This window comes from Phalangium opilio, unplaced genomic scaffold (genome assembly GCF_054372755.1).
Source record: "Phalangium opilio isolate 3A_F unplaced genomic scaffold, DU_Popi_V2 ptg000089l_1, whole genome shotgun sequence".
Classification (NCBI taxonomy): Eukaryota; Metazoa; Arthropoda; class Arachnida; order Opiliones; family Phalangiidae; genus Phalangium; species Phalangium opilio.
Genome location: NW_028324194.1, coordinates 8,201,980 through 8,220,162, shown reverse-complemented (window position 1 = coordinate 8,220,162; position 18,183 = coordinate 8,201,980). Strand labels below are relative to the sequence as shown.

The 18,183-nt window shown below is 39.5% G+C and overlaps 2 protein-coding genes and 1 long non-coding RNA gene across 3 annotated transcripts; all 3 read left to right on the top strand.

The window, feature by feature from the left end:
• The first annotated feature begins 1,408 nt into the window (after window positions 1-1,408).
• LOC149647359 (uncharacterized) lies at window positions 1,409-4,050 on the top strand. Its single transcript, XM_089850215.1, has 3 exons — window positions 1,409-1,551; window positions 2,445-2,933; window positions 3,840-4,050. The coding sequence occupies exons 1-3, from the start codon at window positions 1,513-1,515 to the stop codon at window positions 3,963-3,965; spliced, it is 654 nt and encodes a 217-aa protein (XP_089706341.1). The 5' UTR covers window positions 1,409-1,512; the 3' UTR covers window positions 3,966-4,050.
• Window positions 4,051-10,957: 6,907 nt separating this feature from the next.
• On the top strand, window positions 10,958-17,217 carry LOC149647358 (uncharacterized). Its single transcript, XM_089850291.1, has 5 exons — window positions 10,958-11,024; window positions 11,125-11,177; window positions 11,236-11,538; window positions 15,989-16,248; window positions 16,307-17,217. The coding sequence occupies exons 1-5, from the start codon at window positions 10,958-10,960 to the stop codon at window positions 16,518-16,520; spliced, it is 897 nt and encodes a 298-aa protein (XP_089706417.1). The 3' UTR covers window positions 16,521-17,217.
• Window positions 17,218-17,231: 14 nt separating this feature from the next.
• Window positions 17,232-18,183, top strand: LOC149647357 (uncharacterized). The gene is made up of 2 exons (XR_016371930.1): window positions 17,232-18,000; window positions 18,106-18,183. It is a non-coding gene; the product is annotated as an uncharacterized LOC149647357 (long non-coding RNA).

Genomic DNA, 18,183 nt, shown 5'->3' with positions numbered 1-18,183 from the left:
TGGCGCAAACGCCAGTTGCAATCTAAATCCAATAAGCGCAAATATCTACTTTCTCCAAGTTGATAAGTCCCTGCTGGTAAGACCGACAGATCCTTTCCAACAGAAGGCGACATAAATATGACGTCATCATCCTGTCTAATGACGCGCTTTACGCCTAATTTCTTTATTTATTAATTTTAAACAACACTTTAACAAAGTTAAGTTCTTAATTTTCACGTCTTTAAATGTACCAAAATGATTGGCGAAAATAAAATTTACCATGCCCTTCTTAATGACACGCAGTTAACAAAAGTCAAGTGCACCTCTCACCCTATCTTGACAATGACTACTTTCATCGCAATGAAGTTTAGCACTATCATAAGTAATAAGATATGTTCCTTCCATAAGTAGGACACTTCCTATACTTCGTAATGCCAGAGACTTACTGCTCGAGCTAGTTCGAGTGAACGACGGAAGCGAGAATTGAAGTCCTACACTCGGTGGTTAATTTTGCAGGACTTCCATCTAGCTCCTATTTAGTCTGCATTACTAAGTCTTTGACAGCGCCTCACCAGGCGTCACTTTAAGAGAATCTATGACCTACGTCACTCCATGACAAGCTTAACCAGTGACAAACTTATGGGCAACATATCTCATGAACTTATTATCTTTTACTTTCCCTAGATATTTACATTATTATCAAGTAGATGACGATTTATCTGTAGCTTATTGGGGATTTAAAACTAAGAATTAAATCGGGTAATTTACACACCCTACCCATTCAAGAGCAAATTGCAACACGGCGAAAGCTGAGGCGGACTGATTCGCAATGCTTAATTCTTCGAAATAAATGGAGTGTTTCAGATTGGTTACTTGGTAATTCGGCGTACGACACTTGATCTTATTTGTCCTATAAAAATTTCCAGCATATTTCTCAGCACTCGAACACAGCCTCATACAAACATTTTGATACTAAAGAACCAGCGACATAAGAGGATAAAAAAGTATAGAATCTTTAACAGGTCATTTTCTGTACCTTTGTGTTTGAATAAAATGGGAGGAGTTGTGGAAATCGTCACCTTTGACGTCATGCATAATGTATTTGAAACCGCGATGACATTGGTCTTTCACCTTTTCTCATATAGACCATTTCCACGTAACTAACACGGGGCTAAAACTTCGCCTTCCATCTCGCTTTCCAGCGCCTGCGCTGCAGTCTTTTGTATCACGAGAGTGCGCATGCAGAGATGGCAATGTATAAACCCTCTTGTATATCCCGATACCGAGGGTTGCCCACCCCTTTTTTACATCGAAAAGGTCTAAAGCTGATCTGAGGAACTCGACGCGAACGTCGCTGGTCCTTTAAAGCAAACATCATGAAGGAGTCAATAACTTGTCAAACAAGAGATCAATTTGCTCGATACATACAATATAGTCTATTAAGAAAAAAATAGTATAAAAGCAAAAACTTTTTATGTAGAAATCACAATTCCTTTCTCTTTGTTCTTTCGAAACATCGTAAAAATCTCCAATATGTTCCAGATTTTGACTGTTTTGGCGTTGGCTGCCGTGGTAAGCTTTACTTTCATTACTTTCTTTATATTGTAACTCTAAAGAGCTAGGACTAGCCTAGAAGTAGAGTCCCAATTTCCTAGCACGAATTTAATTAGCTTCCTTTTTCTTCCCATCCATTTAACAGTGAGTTCATTTAAATTAGTTGAAGTGACATTGATATAACATAAAAAACACAGATGTTCATTTACTCCCCACTCGCGCTCCTGCAGTTTTAAACAATGATTTCAGTTAATTATTTTAGTAAATAAAGCAAATTAATAAATTACTAAGGGTTCTAGAATAGTACGTTCTTAATAGGCTTAATGACTAGAGGTTCGTCTCCGTCTCAACCTTTTAAGAACTCAACCACCGAACAGAACCTAAATTTGCCTAGTGTTACCAAAAGTATATAGAATAAAAACAAAAAGTATACTTCGTTGAAACTTGCTCGCGCCGTGTAATATGAGAAGCCCTAACTCCTTTACCACTCAGAATAGTGTCGACCCCCTCTGTGTGTGATTACCTTAAAGACCTCGGCACAGGGAACAAGCCGTGAAAAGTCTCATAAGGTAGCAGATGCTAGCTCTAGAACCAAAAATTAACGTTTGAATCGCTAGCATCATGTATTACTGTCTAGAAACCTATGACGTCAAGAACCTCTTCACTGATTGGTTAGTTCTTGCAGGCTTCTCAGTTAACATATTGTCTACAGCCATGAGGCAGGGAATTGTTAATGAAGTGTACTTTTTGGTTTTATATCTATACACTTTTGGTGGTTTAATGAAATGTGACTGTGCAAAAATGTGGAAAAAATAGAATCACTTTCTGAAAAACACATAGGCCTAGAGAAGATATAAAGAATTGAATACATACCGCCCTTTGTTTTAAAATGTATCACCTGTCTTTTTCAGTGCATTGCCCAAAAATCTGTAGATGTCGGCGTCGGTCCCGCTGGGGTCAACGTCGGAGTCGGTGGTCCCCATGGGGTTAACGTCGGAGTCGGTGGTCCCCATGGGGTTAACGTCGGAGTCGGTGGCCCCCATGGGGTTAATGTCGGAGTAGGTGGACCTTTTGGTATTCCCGGAGCCCTTCCCATTGAGGTAGCCCCTGAAGTTGGAGCCGTTGTTGGCGAAAACCTAGCTGGCGAAACAATCGAATACCCTGTCCCGGTCCACGATGCCATCGCACCCACCATCGACTTGCCCAAGGGAGCCCAAGAAGTCGTCGACGTTCCTCAAGCTAACATTGTTCTTCCCGGAAACTCCATTGAAAACAAGGACTTGCTCGTTGACTTGCCCAGTCCCGTCGTTGAAGCCCCTGGACCAATCATCAGAGAGAAGGATGTCCTCTTCAGAGTTCCTCAACCCGTCTTCTACGTCCCAAGGCCCATTGTTCAACACGTAAGAATTTCCATACGCTTTTAAGGGGCAATCTGGGAAAAAGCACTCTTCTTCTGGTCCAAAACCAGTTTATTAGTTGCTAGGACTAGTTTTTTAATTCAAGAATTGGAGGTTACTGGTCCTCGGGACCAGTTTATTAATTGCAAAATGTATAAGGGGGACCAGTTCGGAGACCAGTTTATTATTTCGCACACAGGAGGTTACTAGTCCCAAGGAGTAGTTTGAGAAACACTCTTATTTCCTAGACTGTTAAGGGGCACTATTTCAACAGTGTATCCCAAATGCTGCGCATAGACACGTTACTGCGGCTTGAAAATTTCAGTTCAACTTTTATATTTCGACAGAAAAAATCGCAAATAGGGTTCATAGACATACTAAAACGAGATAGTTTTAGGTCATTATTGGCCTACATATAAATCATGGCTTACAGACTCTAGGAGTCTAGTCTAGTGACCTTGTGTTAACACAGGTCATATGACCATCAGATTTTCACCAACTCATTGAAATTATCGTTTAAGATCAAAGGTCACTACAGTAGAAATAGTTCAAAATATAGTTCTCTGATAGCCAAAGAGATTTACCATGGAATGGAGAATGGTTAGTATTTCAGTCCCAGTATAGAACCACTCCCTCGAACGAAAATTTTAAATGATCTGACGGGGACGGCGAAAAATAAGTAATTACTTTTTACCTCTGTCGCTTTCATACCCCTCCGTCCAGTGGAAGGGGGTCTGGGACTTTGACGCGCGCCCACATTACTCTGCTCTCCATTCCTACTTCTAAAATTAAATCTATCCCTGATATAATCGAAAAAGTGCTGTAAAACATGGTACCATGCATTTGAAGTTGAAGCTTCCAATACAATTTTGATGTAAGATTATACTGATGTTTTTTCCTTCTTTCTAGAAACCAATGGTGTACCGCGTTGGCCACACCCTCCGCACTTTGACCCCCAGAGTGAGCGTCAAGGAATACTTGTTCAGCGTTCCCAGTGCTCAAATCAAGGGAAAGAGTGGATACTCATTTCACTAAATGCACTTTTACCGAAATAAATTCCATAGTCATACATTTATCTATAACTTAAAACAAATAAAGATATTTACGTGAAACCCTAAAATGAAGTGTCTGTCTCAATAATTTAATAGAAAAGCAACCAAAGAGAGTATACGCAACTTTTAGAAAAATAACATAGCGCCTCAAAATCAACCCTTTGTTTTAATCCAATTATATTTTAAAAAATACTTGTAAATATTCAGAATTTCCAGTATTTCAAACGATCCAAACCTTACAGAAGTCAGAATTAATCACTACTATTTGTTTAATTACAAACGTGATTAATTTTTAATTAGCTTCAAAGCAGGAACATCGTAAGGAATATGGATTTGAGTCATATTTTATCTTTCAAGCTTCGTTTACTAAAACCGTATAATTGTATAAAACGGGGTTGAAAGTGCCGAGGGGTTAAAGTTTAATTTTGACCCAAGTATTACACTCTCATCTATTTTCTCATGGAAGATCTTAGTAACTTCCGCTAATATTACTAAAATCTGAAGGAAGTGAGAACACGCATTTGCTGTAAAGACGCGCATTTCTAATCAAGATACATGAAAAGATCATTACTTCTCTCTTTGGGGTAAACAGCGAGCTCATTTGTCGAATATATATGCATGCTAATGGTGAAGTGACACGAGAATATGCAATTTTGCTGTAATGAAGCGCATTTCTAATCAAGATACATGAAAAGATCATTACTTCTCTCTTTGGGGTAAACAGCGAGCTCATTTGTCGAATATATATGCATGCTAATGGTGAAGTGACACGAGAATATGCAATTTTGCTGTAATGAAGCGCATTTCTAATCAAGATAGTGAAAAGATCATTACTTCTCTCTTTGGGGTAAACAGCGAGCTCATTTGTCGAATATATATGCATGCTAATGGTGAAGTGACACGAGAATATGCAATTTTGCTGTAATGAAGCGCATTTCTAATCAAGATAGTGAAAAGATCATTACTTCTCTCTTTGGGGTAAACAGCGAGCTCATTTGTCGAATATATATGCATGCTAATGGTGAAGTGACACGAGAATATGCAATTTTGCTGTAATGAAGCGCATTTCTAATCAAGATAATGAAAAGATCATTACTTCTCTCTTTGGGGTAAACAGCGAGCTCATTTGTCGAATATATATGCATGCTAATGGTGAAGTGACACGAGAATATGCAATTTTGCTGTAATGAAGCGCATTTCTAATCAAGATAGTGAAAAGATCATTACTTCTCTCTTTGGGGTAAACAGCGAGCTCATTTGTCGAATATATATGCATGCTAATGGTGAAGTGACACGAGAATATGCAATTTTGCTGTAATGAAGCGCATTTCTAATCAAGATAGTGAAAAGATCATTACTTCTCTCTTTGGGGTAAACAGCGAGCTCATTTGTCGAATATATATGCATGCTAATGGTGAAGTGACACGAGAATATGCAATTTTGCTGTAATGAAGCGCATTTCTAATCAAGATAATGAAAAGATCATTACTTCTCTCTTTGGGGTAAACAGCGAGCTCATTTGTCGAATATATATGCATGCTAATGGTGAAGTGACACGAGAATATGCAATTTTGCTGTAATGAAGCGCATTTCTAATCAAGATGGTGAAAAGATCATTACTTCTCTCTTTGAGGTAAACAGCGAGCTCATTTGTCGAATATATATGCATGCTAATGGTGAAGTGACACGAGAATATGCAATTTTGCTGTAATGAAGCGCATTTCTAATCAAGATAGTGAAAAATTTACTTTAAAAGCTGATGATTAGTATCTCGGGGTAAACAGAGAGCTCATTTGTTATGTATAGTAATGATTCTGAAATGGACCTCTCTGTGAACTTGCACAATTTATGTAAATCAGCTTCGCGGAATCCGGGCGTAGTCCTAAATTGTTAATCTCCACTTTGTCATTGGTTAGATCGCGCATCAAAACGAGCCCGGTTCGTTTTCTTAAAGGGGCTGGCCGGAGCTGTCGGGGTGAAGGGGGGGGGGTCAAACTGTTGGTTAGCATATTGCTTACCCGCCCACCGCGACGGTGGCGCCATTCCTTATGGCCAAAGAGCTGGGTGTTTTCCCCTGAACTAAGGGCGGACTTCACCCCCAACAGCTCCGGTTAGCCCCTTTAAGGCCTGTCCAGACTGACACATTTTGCGAGTTCGCATCTTCGCTTTGCTTGTTTGCAAGATCGCGCTGCTGTTCACATTGGGTTTTCGCTACTTTGGGTCCTCACCTTATACAAATTTCTCGCAACTAGGCCAAGAGTTTCGCGCCCTCTCGAGAAAAGCACCAATCACAGATGAGAGGAAGGCTGGGGCGATTCGTTTCGTTTTTCTCTTTGGGCAACGTCGATGGAGAAGGGCAGATGGCGCAATGATTGCTCAAACTTTATTGGCTCTCAGAATGGGAAAAGCAAAATATTTGCGTGTGTCAGAACAGAAGTGCAAATGTTTTTCGTGATCCGTTGCGAAGATGCGAATAGGCGAAGGCGCGGACACGCGAGCGCGAGTTCAATGTGGACAAAGCTTTACAATCAAGGTCAATATTCAGTCTGATTTTTAAAGAAATCAAGCTTTACTGTTCATTTTAGTTTTGCAATTGAACGAGATGGGGAAATGCTATCGAAATTTTAACTGTTCGGGCAGAAATTATATCGCGTGGAATTATGGGTTGTTACCGGGCTAGTATTTTTGGTATCGTTCCTTTCAACCGAATTCCCAATGGACCGAAATCCCATTCGACCGAATATCCCGCAATGATTTTAGATTTCCAGCCCAATGGCTATATTCCCGATGGACCGAAATCCCAATCGTCCGAATACGCCCCTAAAAAATACATGAATATAACTTGAAACACTGTAGCCGGCAGCGATTCGGTGGTGTAGTGGATACGATGTTGGACTGCGAAGCGATAGGTTGTTGGTTCGAATCTCCGAAAGGTATGTTAATAATATTAAAAGTAAATGTTTCGAGATACTAATTAAAACGCTCACTTTCATTCCTTTCAAGGCAAGAGATATATAGAATTAATAAACAAATTGTGCTTAAAATGAAGTACAGTCTTAATGGTAGTTCCATCAATGTCTTTAAATTAAAATTTTAATATTTTGGTTTCGGGTGGGTTAGGTTAGGTTAGGTTAGGTTAGCTTAGGTTAGGTTAGCTTAGGTTAGGTTAGGTTAGGTTAGCTTAGCTTAGGTTAGGTTAGGTTAGGTTAGGTTAGGTTATTTTAGGTTAGCTTAGGTTAGGTTAGGTTAGCTTAGGTTAGGTTAGGTTAGGTTAGGTTAGGTTAGGTTTGGTTAGGTTAGGTTTGGTTTGTTTCCAATAATTCGTTGACACCTTTTCCAAAATATGCTCCTTTTAATTAGCTACCACCTTTTCCAAAATATTCTCCCTTTAAATAGCTACCACCTTTTCCAAAAATTTTCTCCTATTAATTAGCTCCCGCCTTTTCCAAAAGATTTTCCTATTAATTAGCTGCCACCTTTTCCAAAATATGCTCCTTTTAATTAGCTACCACCTTTTCCAAAATATTCTCCTATTAATTAGCTGCAACCTTTTCCAAAACATTCTCCTACTAATTAGCTGCCACATTTTCCAAAATATTCTCCTTTTAATTAGCTACCACCTTTTCTAAAATATTCTCCTATTAATTAGCTGCCACCTTTTCCAAAAGATTTTCCTATTAATTAGCTGCCACCTTTTCCAAAATATTCTCCTATTAATTAGCTGCAACCTTTTCCAAAATATTCTCCAATTAATTATCTGACATCTTTTCCAAAATATTCTCCAATTAATTATCTGACATCTTTTCCAAAATATTTCTATTATTGCTAATAAATTGTTCGTGGTAAGAGGCGGGCTTTTAATACTCATATAAATAATCTTTTTACCTCCAAACAAGGTTGGGTTGGGTTAGGTTAGGTTACGTTGGGTTAGGTTAGGTTAGGTTAGGTTAGGTTAGGTTAGGCTAGGGTAGGTGAGGTGAGGTTCGCCGTAATAAAACGTAGTTAAAATAAGTGCAGTAATACATTTTCAACTCACATTTATTTTAACAATAATAAGTTGTGAAATTAAAAATATATTTAATGCAAAACCACACAGTATGTCTTCTTCCAGTTCAATAGAATTTCGGTCCAATGGGACTATAATAAAATCGCACCTTTGGCTACGTTCGGTCGAATGGGACCCCAAAAAAACCCCCCCTTCTGTCGAATGGGAATTCGGTTCAATGGGACCAAAGCGTATTTTTCGGGGAAATTATAAAGTTGTTTCCCTTAAACTTTTCCCGATGACCTTTTCAAGACCTTTGACATTAGCTTGACTCGGTAAAATTTTGGTTTCTGTAATTGAGAGGAGTTTTCACGTTGACGACTGAAATTATAAGTCGCTTACCGAGGGGAACGGGGTTTAATTGTTAGCACTGACTTCTGAGGAATATCTTCTTCTTCAGAAGGAGGTAAGAAGTGTACACAATTACACACACACGCTTAAATAAACTAGCAGAATGTAATCGTTTATTATTATGCCATCGCATTCTGCTTTATTTAGGCCTACACAACCTTGAACTAAAATGTATCCGAACCAATTCTTCATCGAACAAAAATTACTATTTTAAAGGCCGACTTCCAGCGAAAAGGGTTCTAGCGAACTGAAAACCGAGCATCGAGACTAACAATGAAGCGACCGTGCCGATTTTCGAAGCCCCGCTGGGTCAAAAGTTGGAAGGGTTCTCGCTAACTGAAAGCCGTGCAATGTGGTTCTAGCGAACTGAAGATGAACAATAGAAATCCTTTTAAATTTATTTCCTCTCGAATTTTTGCTTTCCCCTGAAGGAAATTCTCTATTGTGTATATTCAGTTCGCTAGAACCACATTGCACGGCTTTCACCTAGCTAGAACCCTTCCATCTTTTACCCCAGCGGGGATTCGAAAATCGGCACGGTCGCTCCATTGTTAGTCTCGATGCTCGGTTTTCTGTTCGCTAGAACTCTTTTCGATGGAAGTCGACCTTTAATACTTAAATTTAAAAATCCTGGTATCAGACCGTCTGTCCAAAGCGTGGAAGATAATTAACATCGCGTCTCGTCTTGCAGCAATCTGAGTGAGTCGTTGCCCGCGCTTTTCTTCCATCTCCGTGTCAGTCTAGGAACTTCGTAGTACACCATGAACGAGTCCATGAGATATGTGGTGCGAAGAGTGAGTATCGCGTATTAGCCCTGCAGGACCTTTAGGTTTTGATTTAGAACATTTGGACACAAAGATGAAAATTGGTACATGGGTTGTTTTTGGACCTACAAGAAATCCTCTGCTGTGGAAAATGGCCGCCGGGAATGCCAGCTACAATGTATTCCACACTCTTCTTCAAAAATTATGAAAATTGGTGCGCAATATGATTGGAACCACATGAACATCATCGTAAAATTTCACAGATAAGAGCTGTTAGAAGGTGACCGCCGTGAATCATCTACTCAATTTTTTTTTTCGAAAAGATTTATATATTTGAAATATATTTGGCATTTCCCACAGTCATTTTCCGAAATGGCACCCAAACGTTAAAGGGGCCGTTCGGACCGTTGGACAAACGACGATCTTCCTCGTAGAGCTTAGCATAGCGGGTGGGTAAAAAAGGAGAGGGGGTCGGACAGCCCCTTTAAGTAGCACGTCTTTAATATCTAGTATGATGTTCTGATGGTCTTAATCATAATATTTACCAATTATCATAATTTTTGAAGAATACACTCTAGCTAAATGGCATTCCCGGTGGCCATTTTCCAACATGGCGGCCAAAATATCTAATAAAAGGCTTCAATATTTTACTGTGAGGTTCACACAGCTCTCATTATAATATCTATAAATTTCCACAATTTTCGAACACTATGGTGAAATATACCGTAATATATCATTCACGGCGGCCATTTTTCAATATGGCGACCAAACTATCGAACACGGAGCTGTAAAATTTTACTATGATGTTCATGTGGTTCCAATCATAATGTGCACCAATTTTCATAATTTTTGAAGAAGAGTGTGGAATACATTGTAGCTCCCGGCGGCCATTTTCCAAGATCGTGGCGAAAACTCGCGCTCTACAGCAGGGGACTTTTAGTATATTTTTGGTTTTGCCAAAAACAACCCATGTACCAATTTTCATCTTTATGTTCAAACAGCGGCAGCGCTCGCGTGTAATAAGAACTTCCATCAAAATGACATAAAGAATGGGTAGATTTTACTGATGATTAACATTTTTGTAGCACCCAGGACAAGGGTTTTCTAATTTCTGGCCGCCGTTTAAAAAGGTGGCAACAAATCGAGCCCGAAAGACCATTCAGCTCGTCTATAGGTGAAAGGGGACCAGTGAACGAAATATTTGCGAAATCGGTTGAAACGCGCGGACTTTGTTGCATAGAGAAGATTTTTACATTTCTGGGCGCCATTTATTAAGATGGCGGCGGATTGGGGGAAATCTTTCTTAGTACGCGCCTACTACTTACGTTCCTGCAAATTTTCAGCCTTCTAGGGCAAGCGGTTTGGGCTGGGCGTTGATTATCAGTCAGCCTGTCTGTCAGTCAGGACTTTGATTTATGTTCTAGGTCAAGGCCTTTTTAGCCTATCTGTCCTGGCCTATATGCCTAGTTGAGATTTAGGCAAGGCCACGATGGTGACGACCTCATTACCTATCTTGGCGACATGAGTTCCAAAATAAATTGATAGTTTCATTTTAGGGCTTGTATGACGCTGGGAAGAAAATTATTAAGCTGAGAAATTATGTCCCGGGAGATAGGCTCATTGTGGAATTCTTAGGATATCCGAAAGGCCGGTAAATTTTGAAGACGTTAACCGCTTACTGGCGTTTAGAATAAGTGTTGAATATTTTTTGGCAGTATGAACGTAACGTACATTCCCTGGGATAATATCGATAACCCGCCGGTAAGTCTTAAATTCGAAGTGGAACGGTCTTAGTCGTGCAGGTCGAACTGCGAAATGAAGAAAACAATTTCATTTGTTTCGTATCCTGTTTTAGCAAGGAGATGTTTATCCTATTCCGACAGTAGTTATTTACTATGACTTACGTAATCTGGAATGGATAAACCGAAGTTATAGCCACCCGATTAGGTATGACGAACATAAAATATTGTCTTATTTCCAAGAAGCCGAATACCAAATATCACTGAGTGGAATCATTGAAGTCTTTAAGCCGAAGGTGCGTACCCGGTTCATCTTTAGGAGACTTCTTCTAACACAATCACTGTCTTTCGAAGGTGTGGACGATTGTTATTCTCTTTCTCTTCTTGTTCAATTTCTTGACGATTGCCAAGCGATTGGTACCGAGAGTACGCCGTTTTATTTTCGGGGTCTCCGACAACTTGGGGGACAGATATGAAGCTGCCAAGAAGGTTATTTTGGCCACCTACTTCGTCGGCTGTTTCATTTTGATGGAAATCTTCAAAGCGAACCTGTCGACAAAATTGACGGTGGACATCGATCGAAACATAAATATCTTCGATGATATCTTCAAGTACCCCAACATGCGCATTTCTATTCAGCACGGTGCTATTTTACAGGTAGAAACAGCAAGTTATTAATCTAGAGGTGATGATCGATAGATGGGGCGAATCTTAGACAGTGTAGAGAAAATGATTCAATGATTCACTGAAGCTAAGTGAAAAATATAGGGTTAGCGTTAAAATATTGAGGCAGATACTATTCGCTAGCGAAACGGGAATAGGGGGCGCCGCAATCGCTACCCCTGCAGCTTGGTTTTCCTGCGTATAGTGGTGATCAAACCAACCAAAACATATGGGCTATGGCCGCTTGTATTAACACTAGAGGCGGAAGAAATTGCGCTGTTCTTTTTTTTTTTTTTTTTTAATAATACTGGAACTCAAAATAATAATGACAAAAGTCGGAGTTATCATTTCACACATTAATTAAAATGACGTCGTCTTTTTCGTTAGCCAAAAATATAATTTTAGAGATCCTTTCTGGTTCTGCCTGAACATTCTTATGATTCTTTCCCCTTCTTTTAATGCTCCTGACTTTCTCTTATGTATTTTAGAATTTCAAACATGGTGAGATTCACAATTATGAAAAAAAATAATTACATAGTAATTAATTAAATAATAATTTTAAAAAAAGGGTCAAATGGAAAATCAAGTGATTTTTAATCGATTCTTCTACTAATTATAAGACGAAACTACATAGTGAAATATCCAAGATGTATCACAGAATGATTTTAAAATTAAAATTAGTTTTAAATTTTATGGATAACTATCTGTTACCCGCGGCGTCGCTCACGTGTAATAAGAACGTCCATCAAAATGATATAAAGAATTGGTAATTTTACCATAGAGAAAGAAAGATGTTACTGGAGTGGCCGAGTGGACGCTCCATGAGCAGCCTAAGTTTGGGTTGGTGCGTAATATAGTGCTGCCATCTGTGTACTAAAATTTGTACTAAAATATTTCAAAGTTTCTTTGAATATTTTTAAATTATTTTCGCCATAGAAGACGCTATAGTCGTACGCACCAACCGTAACATGTAGCGGCGTGGATTCTGTGCTACACATCGGTACAACATACGCGTGTTGTAGGCATTGTATCGGCCACTCCAGTAACATCTTTCTTTCTCTATGATTTTACTGACGACTGATATTTTTGTAGCACCCTAGGATCGAAGGCACTCGGCGTTGCCCGTCAGCCCGTCGGGACATTTTTTATTACTTTTCACGCGGACATTATTCCATAAAGAAGGGTTTTTAAGTTTTTGGCCGCCATTTAGAAAGATGGCAACAAATCAAACCCAAAAGACCATTCAGACCGTCTATAGGTTAAAGAAAACTAGTGTGCTAAATATTTGCGAAATCGTTTGAAAAGCGCGGACTTTGTTGCATAGAGAAGATTTTTTACATTTCTGGGCGCCATTTATTAAGATGGCGGCGGATTAGAAAAATCCTTCTTAGTACAAGCTTACTACGTATGAGTAATGTACTGAAAATTTTCAGCCTTCTAGGGCAAGCGGTTTAGTCTGTCAGTCAGGACTTTGATTTATATAATAATAGATATAGATTTTAAATAAGTTCCTCCAACCAAGAACGCTCCATATCGAAAGAAATTTATCGAGAGGTTTGATAAAATTTGTGACAATCGTGGCTCAAGACATGGAGCGTGCCACAAGAATTTTGTAAAAAGGAAGGCAGGGACTTATTTAAAATTATCCACGATTTTAAACCATACGGATGTATTTCACTAGGCAGATTGGTCTTATAATTAGCAGAATCGATGAAAAATCACTTGATTTTCTTTTTCACACTCCCTTTGATGATGGCATAGCTATTTGAGATTCCATAGTTTCAGTGCATTAATAACGCGGAGAGCCGGCAATGCCGAATTCGGGACAACTGATTTATTCTGATCAACACTATATACTTCCACGCAGTGTGGATAGGTGGCGTCTACGTAGTTTTCGCTAGCGAATAGAGTCTTTCTCTCGACTCGGAGAGGTGGTATTTTGGTTTACCCAACTTGTTCAAAGTTAAAATGGTTTTAGGAATAAAGTTTCTTAAAACGATTTAACTAGAATTAAGGTAAATTAATGACGATTAAAGTAATTAGATTCAATTTTATCTATTTAATTATTTAGTTAGTTGATTCACTGTAAGGGATAAGAAAAACCGCAATTCCTTGAACCTTTTGGTGGAAGCCCTGCCATTGGGAGGCTAGACGTTCCTCGTAACCCTAGCCGATCGCCCCGTACGTCTTAGCTCTAAAGATGTTAACGGATTAGGAGCCAATGTTGTAGATTGGTATCTACGCGAATAGGTAGCCGATGAAGGTATAATGGCTAGTTAATGAGTGGCGCTTAAGTGAGATAGATAAAGTAACGAAGTACAATTTTCTGTGAAATACGTATACGAGGTCCAGAAATATCGAACACGTTTGCTCCAATTTGCTAACTTCGAACGCGGTGACAGACACACATAGACGTCTAGCGTAATACCTCTCCATGACGTCATCGTCACTCGGAGAGGTAATGAATAAGTAAGGCATTATTTAGACAGGGCTTTGGATGCTTTCTTGGAGGCTCAATGGAAAATATCTCTGGGTAAAGGTTTGTTGAACCTTGACCCCCCAAGTTGCATTGGTTAATCTGGTAACGCTGTTTTATTACTGCTGGTCGAAAACAAAGTAAGGTGACCGTGCACAGTCACCATGGGCCTAACTAGGATGGTTTGGTATATTCGGTGGTGGCAAGAGACATCCGACCTAATTCTGTAAAACCCCTACCCCGTTGTGAAGGAATATAATAGAAAATATTGAGGCTGGCCAAGCCATGGTGTATTACATTTTATCTGTTTTTATTGTCAGGATATTTAAAGGGAGCCACCGGAGGGTATGCTAGCCAGTCTGCCTATTCGTTTCAAATTTCGACGCTGCACTTTTGTGGCGCTGAATCTGCACGTCCAACTTTGTTTCAGTTTTCTGTGGGAGAAGCCTGGTTCTAGGTGGCCATAGGGGGATACTTTCTATTCACTCCCCTCGTAGCTAGAAGAGGGCTCGGAAATCCGCGGGAGGGAAATGCAAACCCTCCGATGGCTCCCTTTAAAGTGTATGTCGCATTATCGGATTATATTAGTAAACGGTAAGAAACGAAAAACTGATGCCTCGTGCGTGTACCAAGGAATCGCGACCCGTTTAAGAAGACGTGCAAAAGAGCAACAATGATTGGCCCCCCTCGTGCGCATGAACACCGCAAAAAGGCGCATGATGATTAGTCCTCATAATGTTATATGATGAACGAAAAAACTATAAAAGGGTTGCAAGCCCCATTGTCCAACTCACTTGATAAGGCATGGTAAGCGGAGCGGACGGACGAGGCAAGATTGATGATGACGCGCTTCCAGTCGGAGCTGTGCGGGGGAAAGAACCAGATCCCTGAGCCCTGACCCTAGTCGTACTTTGGGAAGCAGTTCTGGATGCCTGAGTGGAACGAGGACCCTAAGCGGTCGGCGTTAACCTCGTACCTCGACACCACAACTACCAAGTCCGGCCGTTGCCAGGTCTGGAGCGCCTGTCGTCCATTGGCGCCCATTGTCAAATCCGTCCGAAACGAACATCGGTTACCGCGATAGTAACTAATAATACGGCTTATAATCATTTGCTCCGTCTTGTGTGCGCGTACAACCTAATCGTCGTGCGCCTAAAACCTAATCGTCGTGCGCCTAAAACCTAATCGTCGTGCGCCTAAAACCTAATCGTCGTGCGCCTAAAACCTAATCGTCGTGCGCCTAAAACCTAATCGTCGTGCGCCTAAAACCTAATCGTCGTGCGCCTAAAACCTAATCGTCGTGCGCCTAAAACCTAATCGTCGTGCGCCTAAAACCTAATCGTCGTGCGCCTAAAACCTAATCGTCGTGCGCCTAAAACCTAATCGTCGTGCGCGCATTTAAAACAATCACGGTCTAAGATGAAAACTAAAAGTAAAAGGATTGACGCTAAGACTAATGGATCCAGTTGAAAAAGACGTGTCTCTCCGTGACAAAGTTGATAAGTTACTCTTAAACCATTTGCTATTTATGTTAAGCGTTGAATTAACGCCCTCGTATTTAATACGTTTAAGGTCCATGTTTTACATATTATACAATAATATGTATAAGTAATAGTATTATTTCATTAATGTTAGTTTGTATAAGAAATAGTATTATTTAATTAATTTTAGTTAGTTGTTACCTAACGTTAGGAGGTAGTAAAAGTAGATCGTGGTTAAATAATTTTTCTTGGCCAATCTCAATAACCTCTATTACTTTAAAGCTACCTAATTATAACTTTCCCCTAGAATTCCCATAGACACCACTCGTACGTTTCTCGCAAACTCCAATAGTGCATGGTTAGCGAGTACCCGGACAGCTTTGAGTCTTCTGTAATAGGAATGATAGTTCACAAGTGCAATTATTATTCTCCGTTACAAATAGGATCCTACACTGTTCAATTAAAAAGTAATTTTCATTCTAATTAGGAATATCATAAAGACCATGTGCTAGAATTCGAAAGACGATTCCGAAAGATGAATCAAAAGAAGGGAGACGAGGACGACGTCTTCAATCAAGGGAACGCCGTCTACATAGGCACCGTTCACCATTTGGAATACTTTTGCCTTCACGGTTACAGAGCGGGAAAAGCCTTGCATTACGGCAGAGATATTTTCTTATCGTGCCCCGTCGCTTTCCAAGTGTCCAAGGCGGCTTCGACTACAGTGAAAGACTTGATCAATATAAGGTATAGAGAGACAATATTATTGGTAAAATCATTCGCTGACATTTTCATTACGCGACAGAATAATGAACTTTTGGGAGACTGGACATAAAATCAGAGCCAATTCTCTGTTGACTAAAAACGCCTGCTCAAAATACCTGAAGACAAAGCAAGGTTTAACGTTTTCGAAGATGTCTCTGGGTGATTTTGGCGCCATAATTCTCGTGTACTTATCTTCAATGATGATTTCCTTCTTGGTAATGCTTGTCCAGTTACGACACGCTTTTAACAATTGACACGTGAAACGAAGACTCCAAGCTCTTGAACTGAGGAACTACAGGATGAACTAAAGATCTGATCCCACTTGAAAAGGACAAAACATTGATTTACATTATTGTTTTCTTGTTAAAATTGATTTAGTTAAATTAGTGTTTCTAGTGACGTAGAAGATTTAGGACCCTGTTTCCCAAAGTTTTTATTCGTGACACGTTCTTGAGTCGTGAGATCGAGTTTTAGACCATCTTTTAAATGTCGAATTAGAAAATCATTAATAGACCCAACCAACAAATAAACAAGTTGGAAAAACCAAAATATTACCTCTCCGTGTCGAGATGACTATCACTACCCCCTTTAACAACCTAAATATGCATCTATCGCTTTTTATTGCTTCGCAACCGCAGGAAGTTTATTTTATAATAGTAAATTGTTCAAACGTTTTCAATATCTCTAACTTGCTGTGGAAACTCTACTCTCTCGCTATACTCCAACAATTTTCTTGGTTTGCCAGTATGATTGGTAACATTTGTCCATATCAAAGCCAAAGATATAGTAACACCATGAATTTATTTATTAACATGAATATATATCTGTATCATTAGCCCTTCTATCATGTTAGTTCAGGATAGGCAGTACTTTTCTAGACTCGCACGCGGTTTACGTCATCGCGGTAGCCAATCAAAATCAAAACACTTGGACATCCAAATAGCAGACGACAAGTTTATGGGGGCCGAGAGTGAGAACTTCTATTTTTGGTTATTTATGCCGCTTAAGTGCTAAAGTAGGAAATGTTTTAAGAATGAAAAACGAATGTTCGCCAGCAATTGAAAAAATTCTTAGCATGATGTTAGAAGATTATCGCGTCTGTTAAAAGAAACTGTTACCAGTGCGTGTAATATATTAATTTGAGAGTGAAAGCCTTGAACTACGAGAAAATCTAGGTAAATTTCTTTGACCTAGGCTTAGCGATACTTTGGTGATTCGACATCTCTTTATCTTTTATAATATGTAAGTCATAAGTTTATGAAACGTTTTGGACGTTTGAAATTTGAAATCGACGATACCTTTAGTTAATAGTTTGATAATTCCGATTTCACCATGATCCTAACTCCTCGTCCGAGTCTAAAACCACTATCACTCGCTCGACGCGTCGACCGCTTAGAAAAAGTATCGGAACTTGACCAACGTCATCCTGGACTACGTCACACGGAGAGGTAAAAAGTTGGCTTGGTCTCGTCTCCATCTAAGGGATAGGATCACGTGACTAACAAAGTTGACTCTAGTACCATCTGTCGTTGAGCGTCGAAATTTAACCTTTTATTTTTCTGACTCTTGGGGTGAAACAGGTTCTGCGCATGGCAAATTCAAGCCAATTAGGTTATCCCTTTCTCGCCTCAAAACCCGAGAACGAGATCTGAGCCGTTATAAAACTTCAAAAGATTTGTTGGTTGGGTCTATTGACAAAATGTATTACTATAAAACATTCCACGTGGTAGTTCAGTATGTCCTTACTGCCTTATAAATAATATTTGACTTACAGTCTGTCTAGGGACTTTTTTTAACACACGCTTTATCATTCGTATTCTCACCACCTTATTTTGGTAGTATAGAGGATACCAAATATGGAATCTTTTCAAAATATACCTCTCTGAAATTGACAAGAATAAAAACTTCACTTGGAAA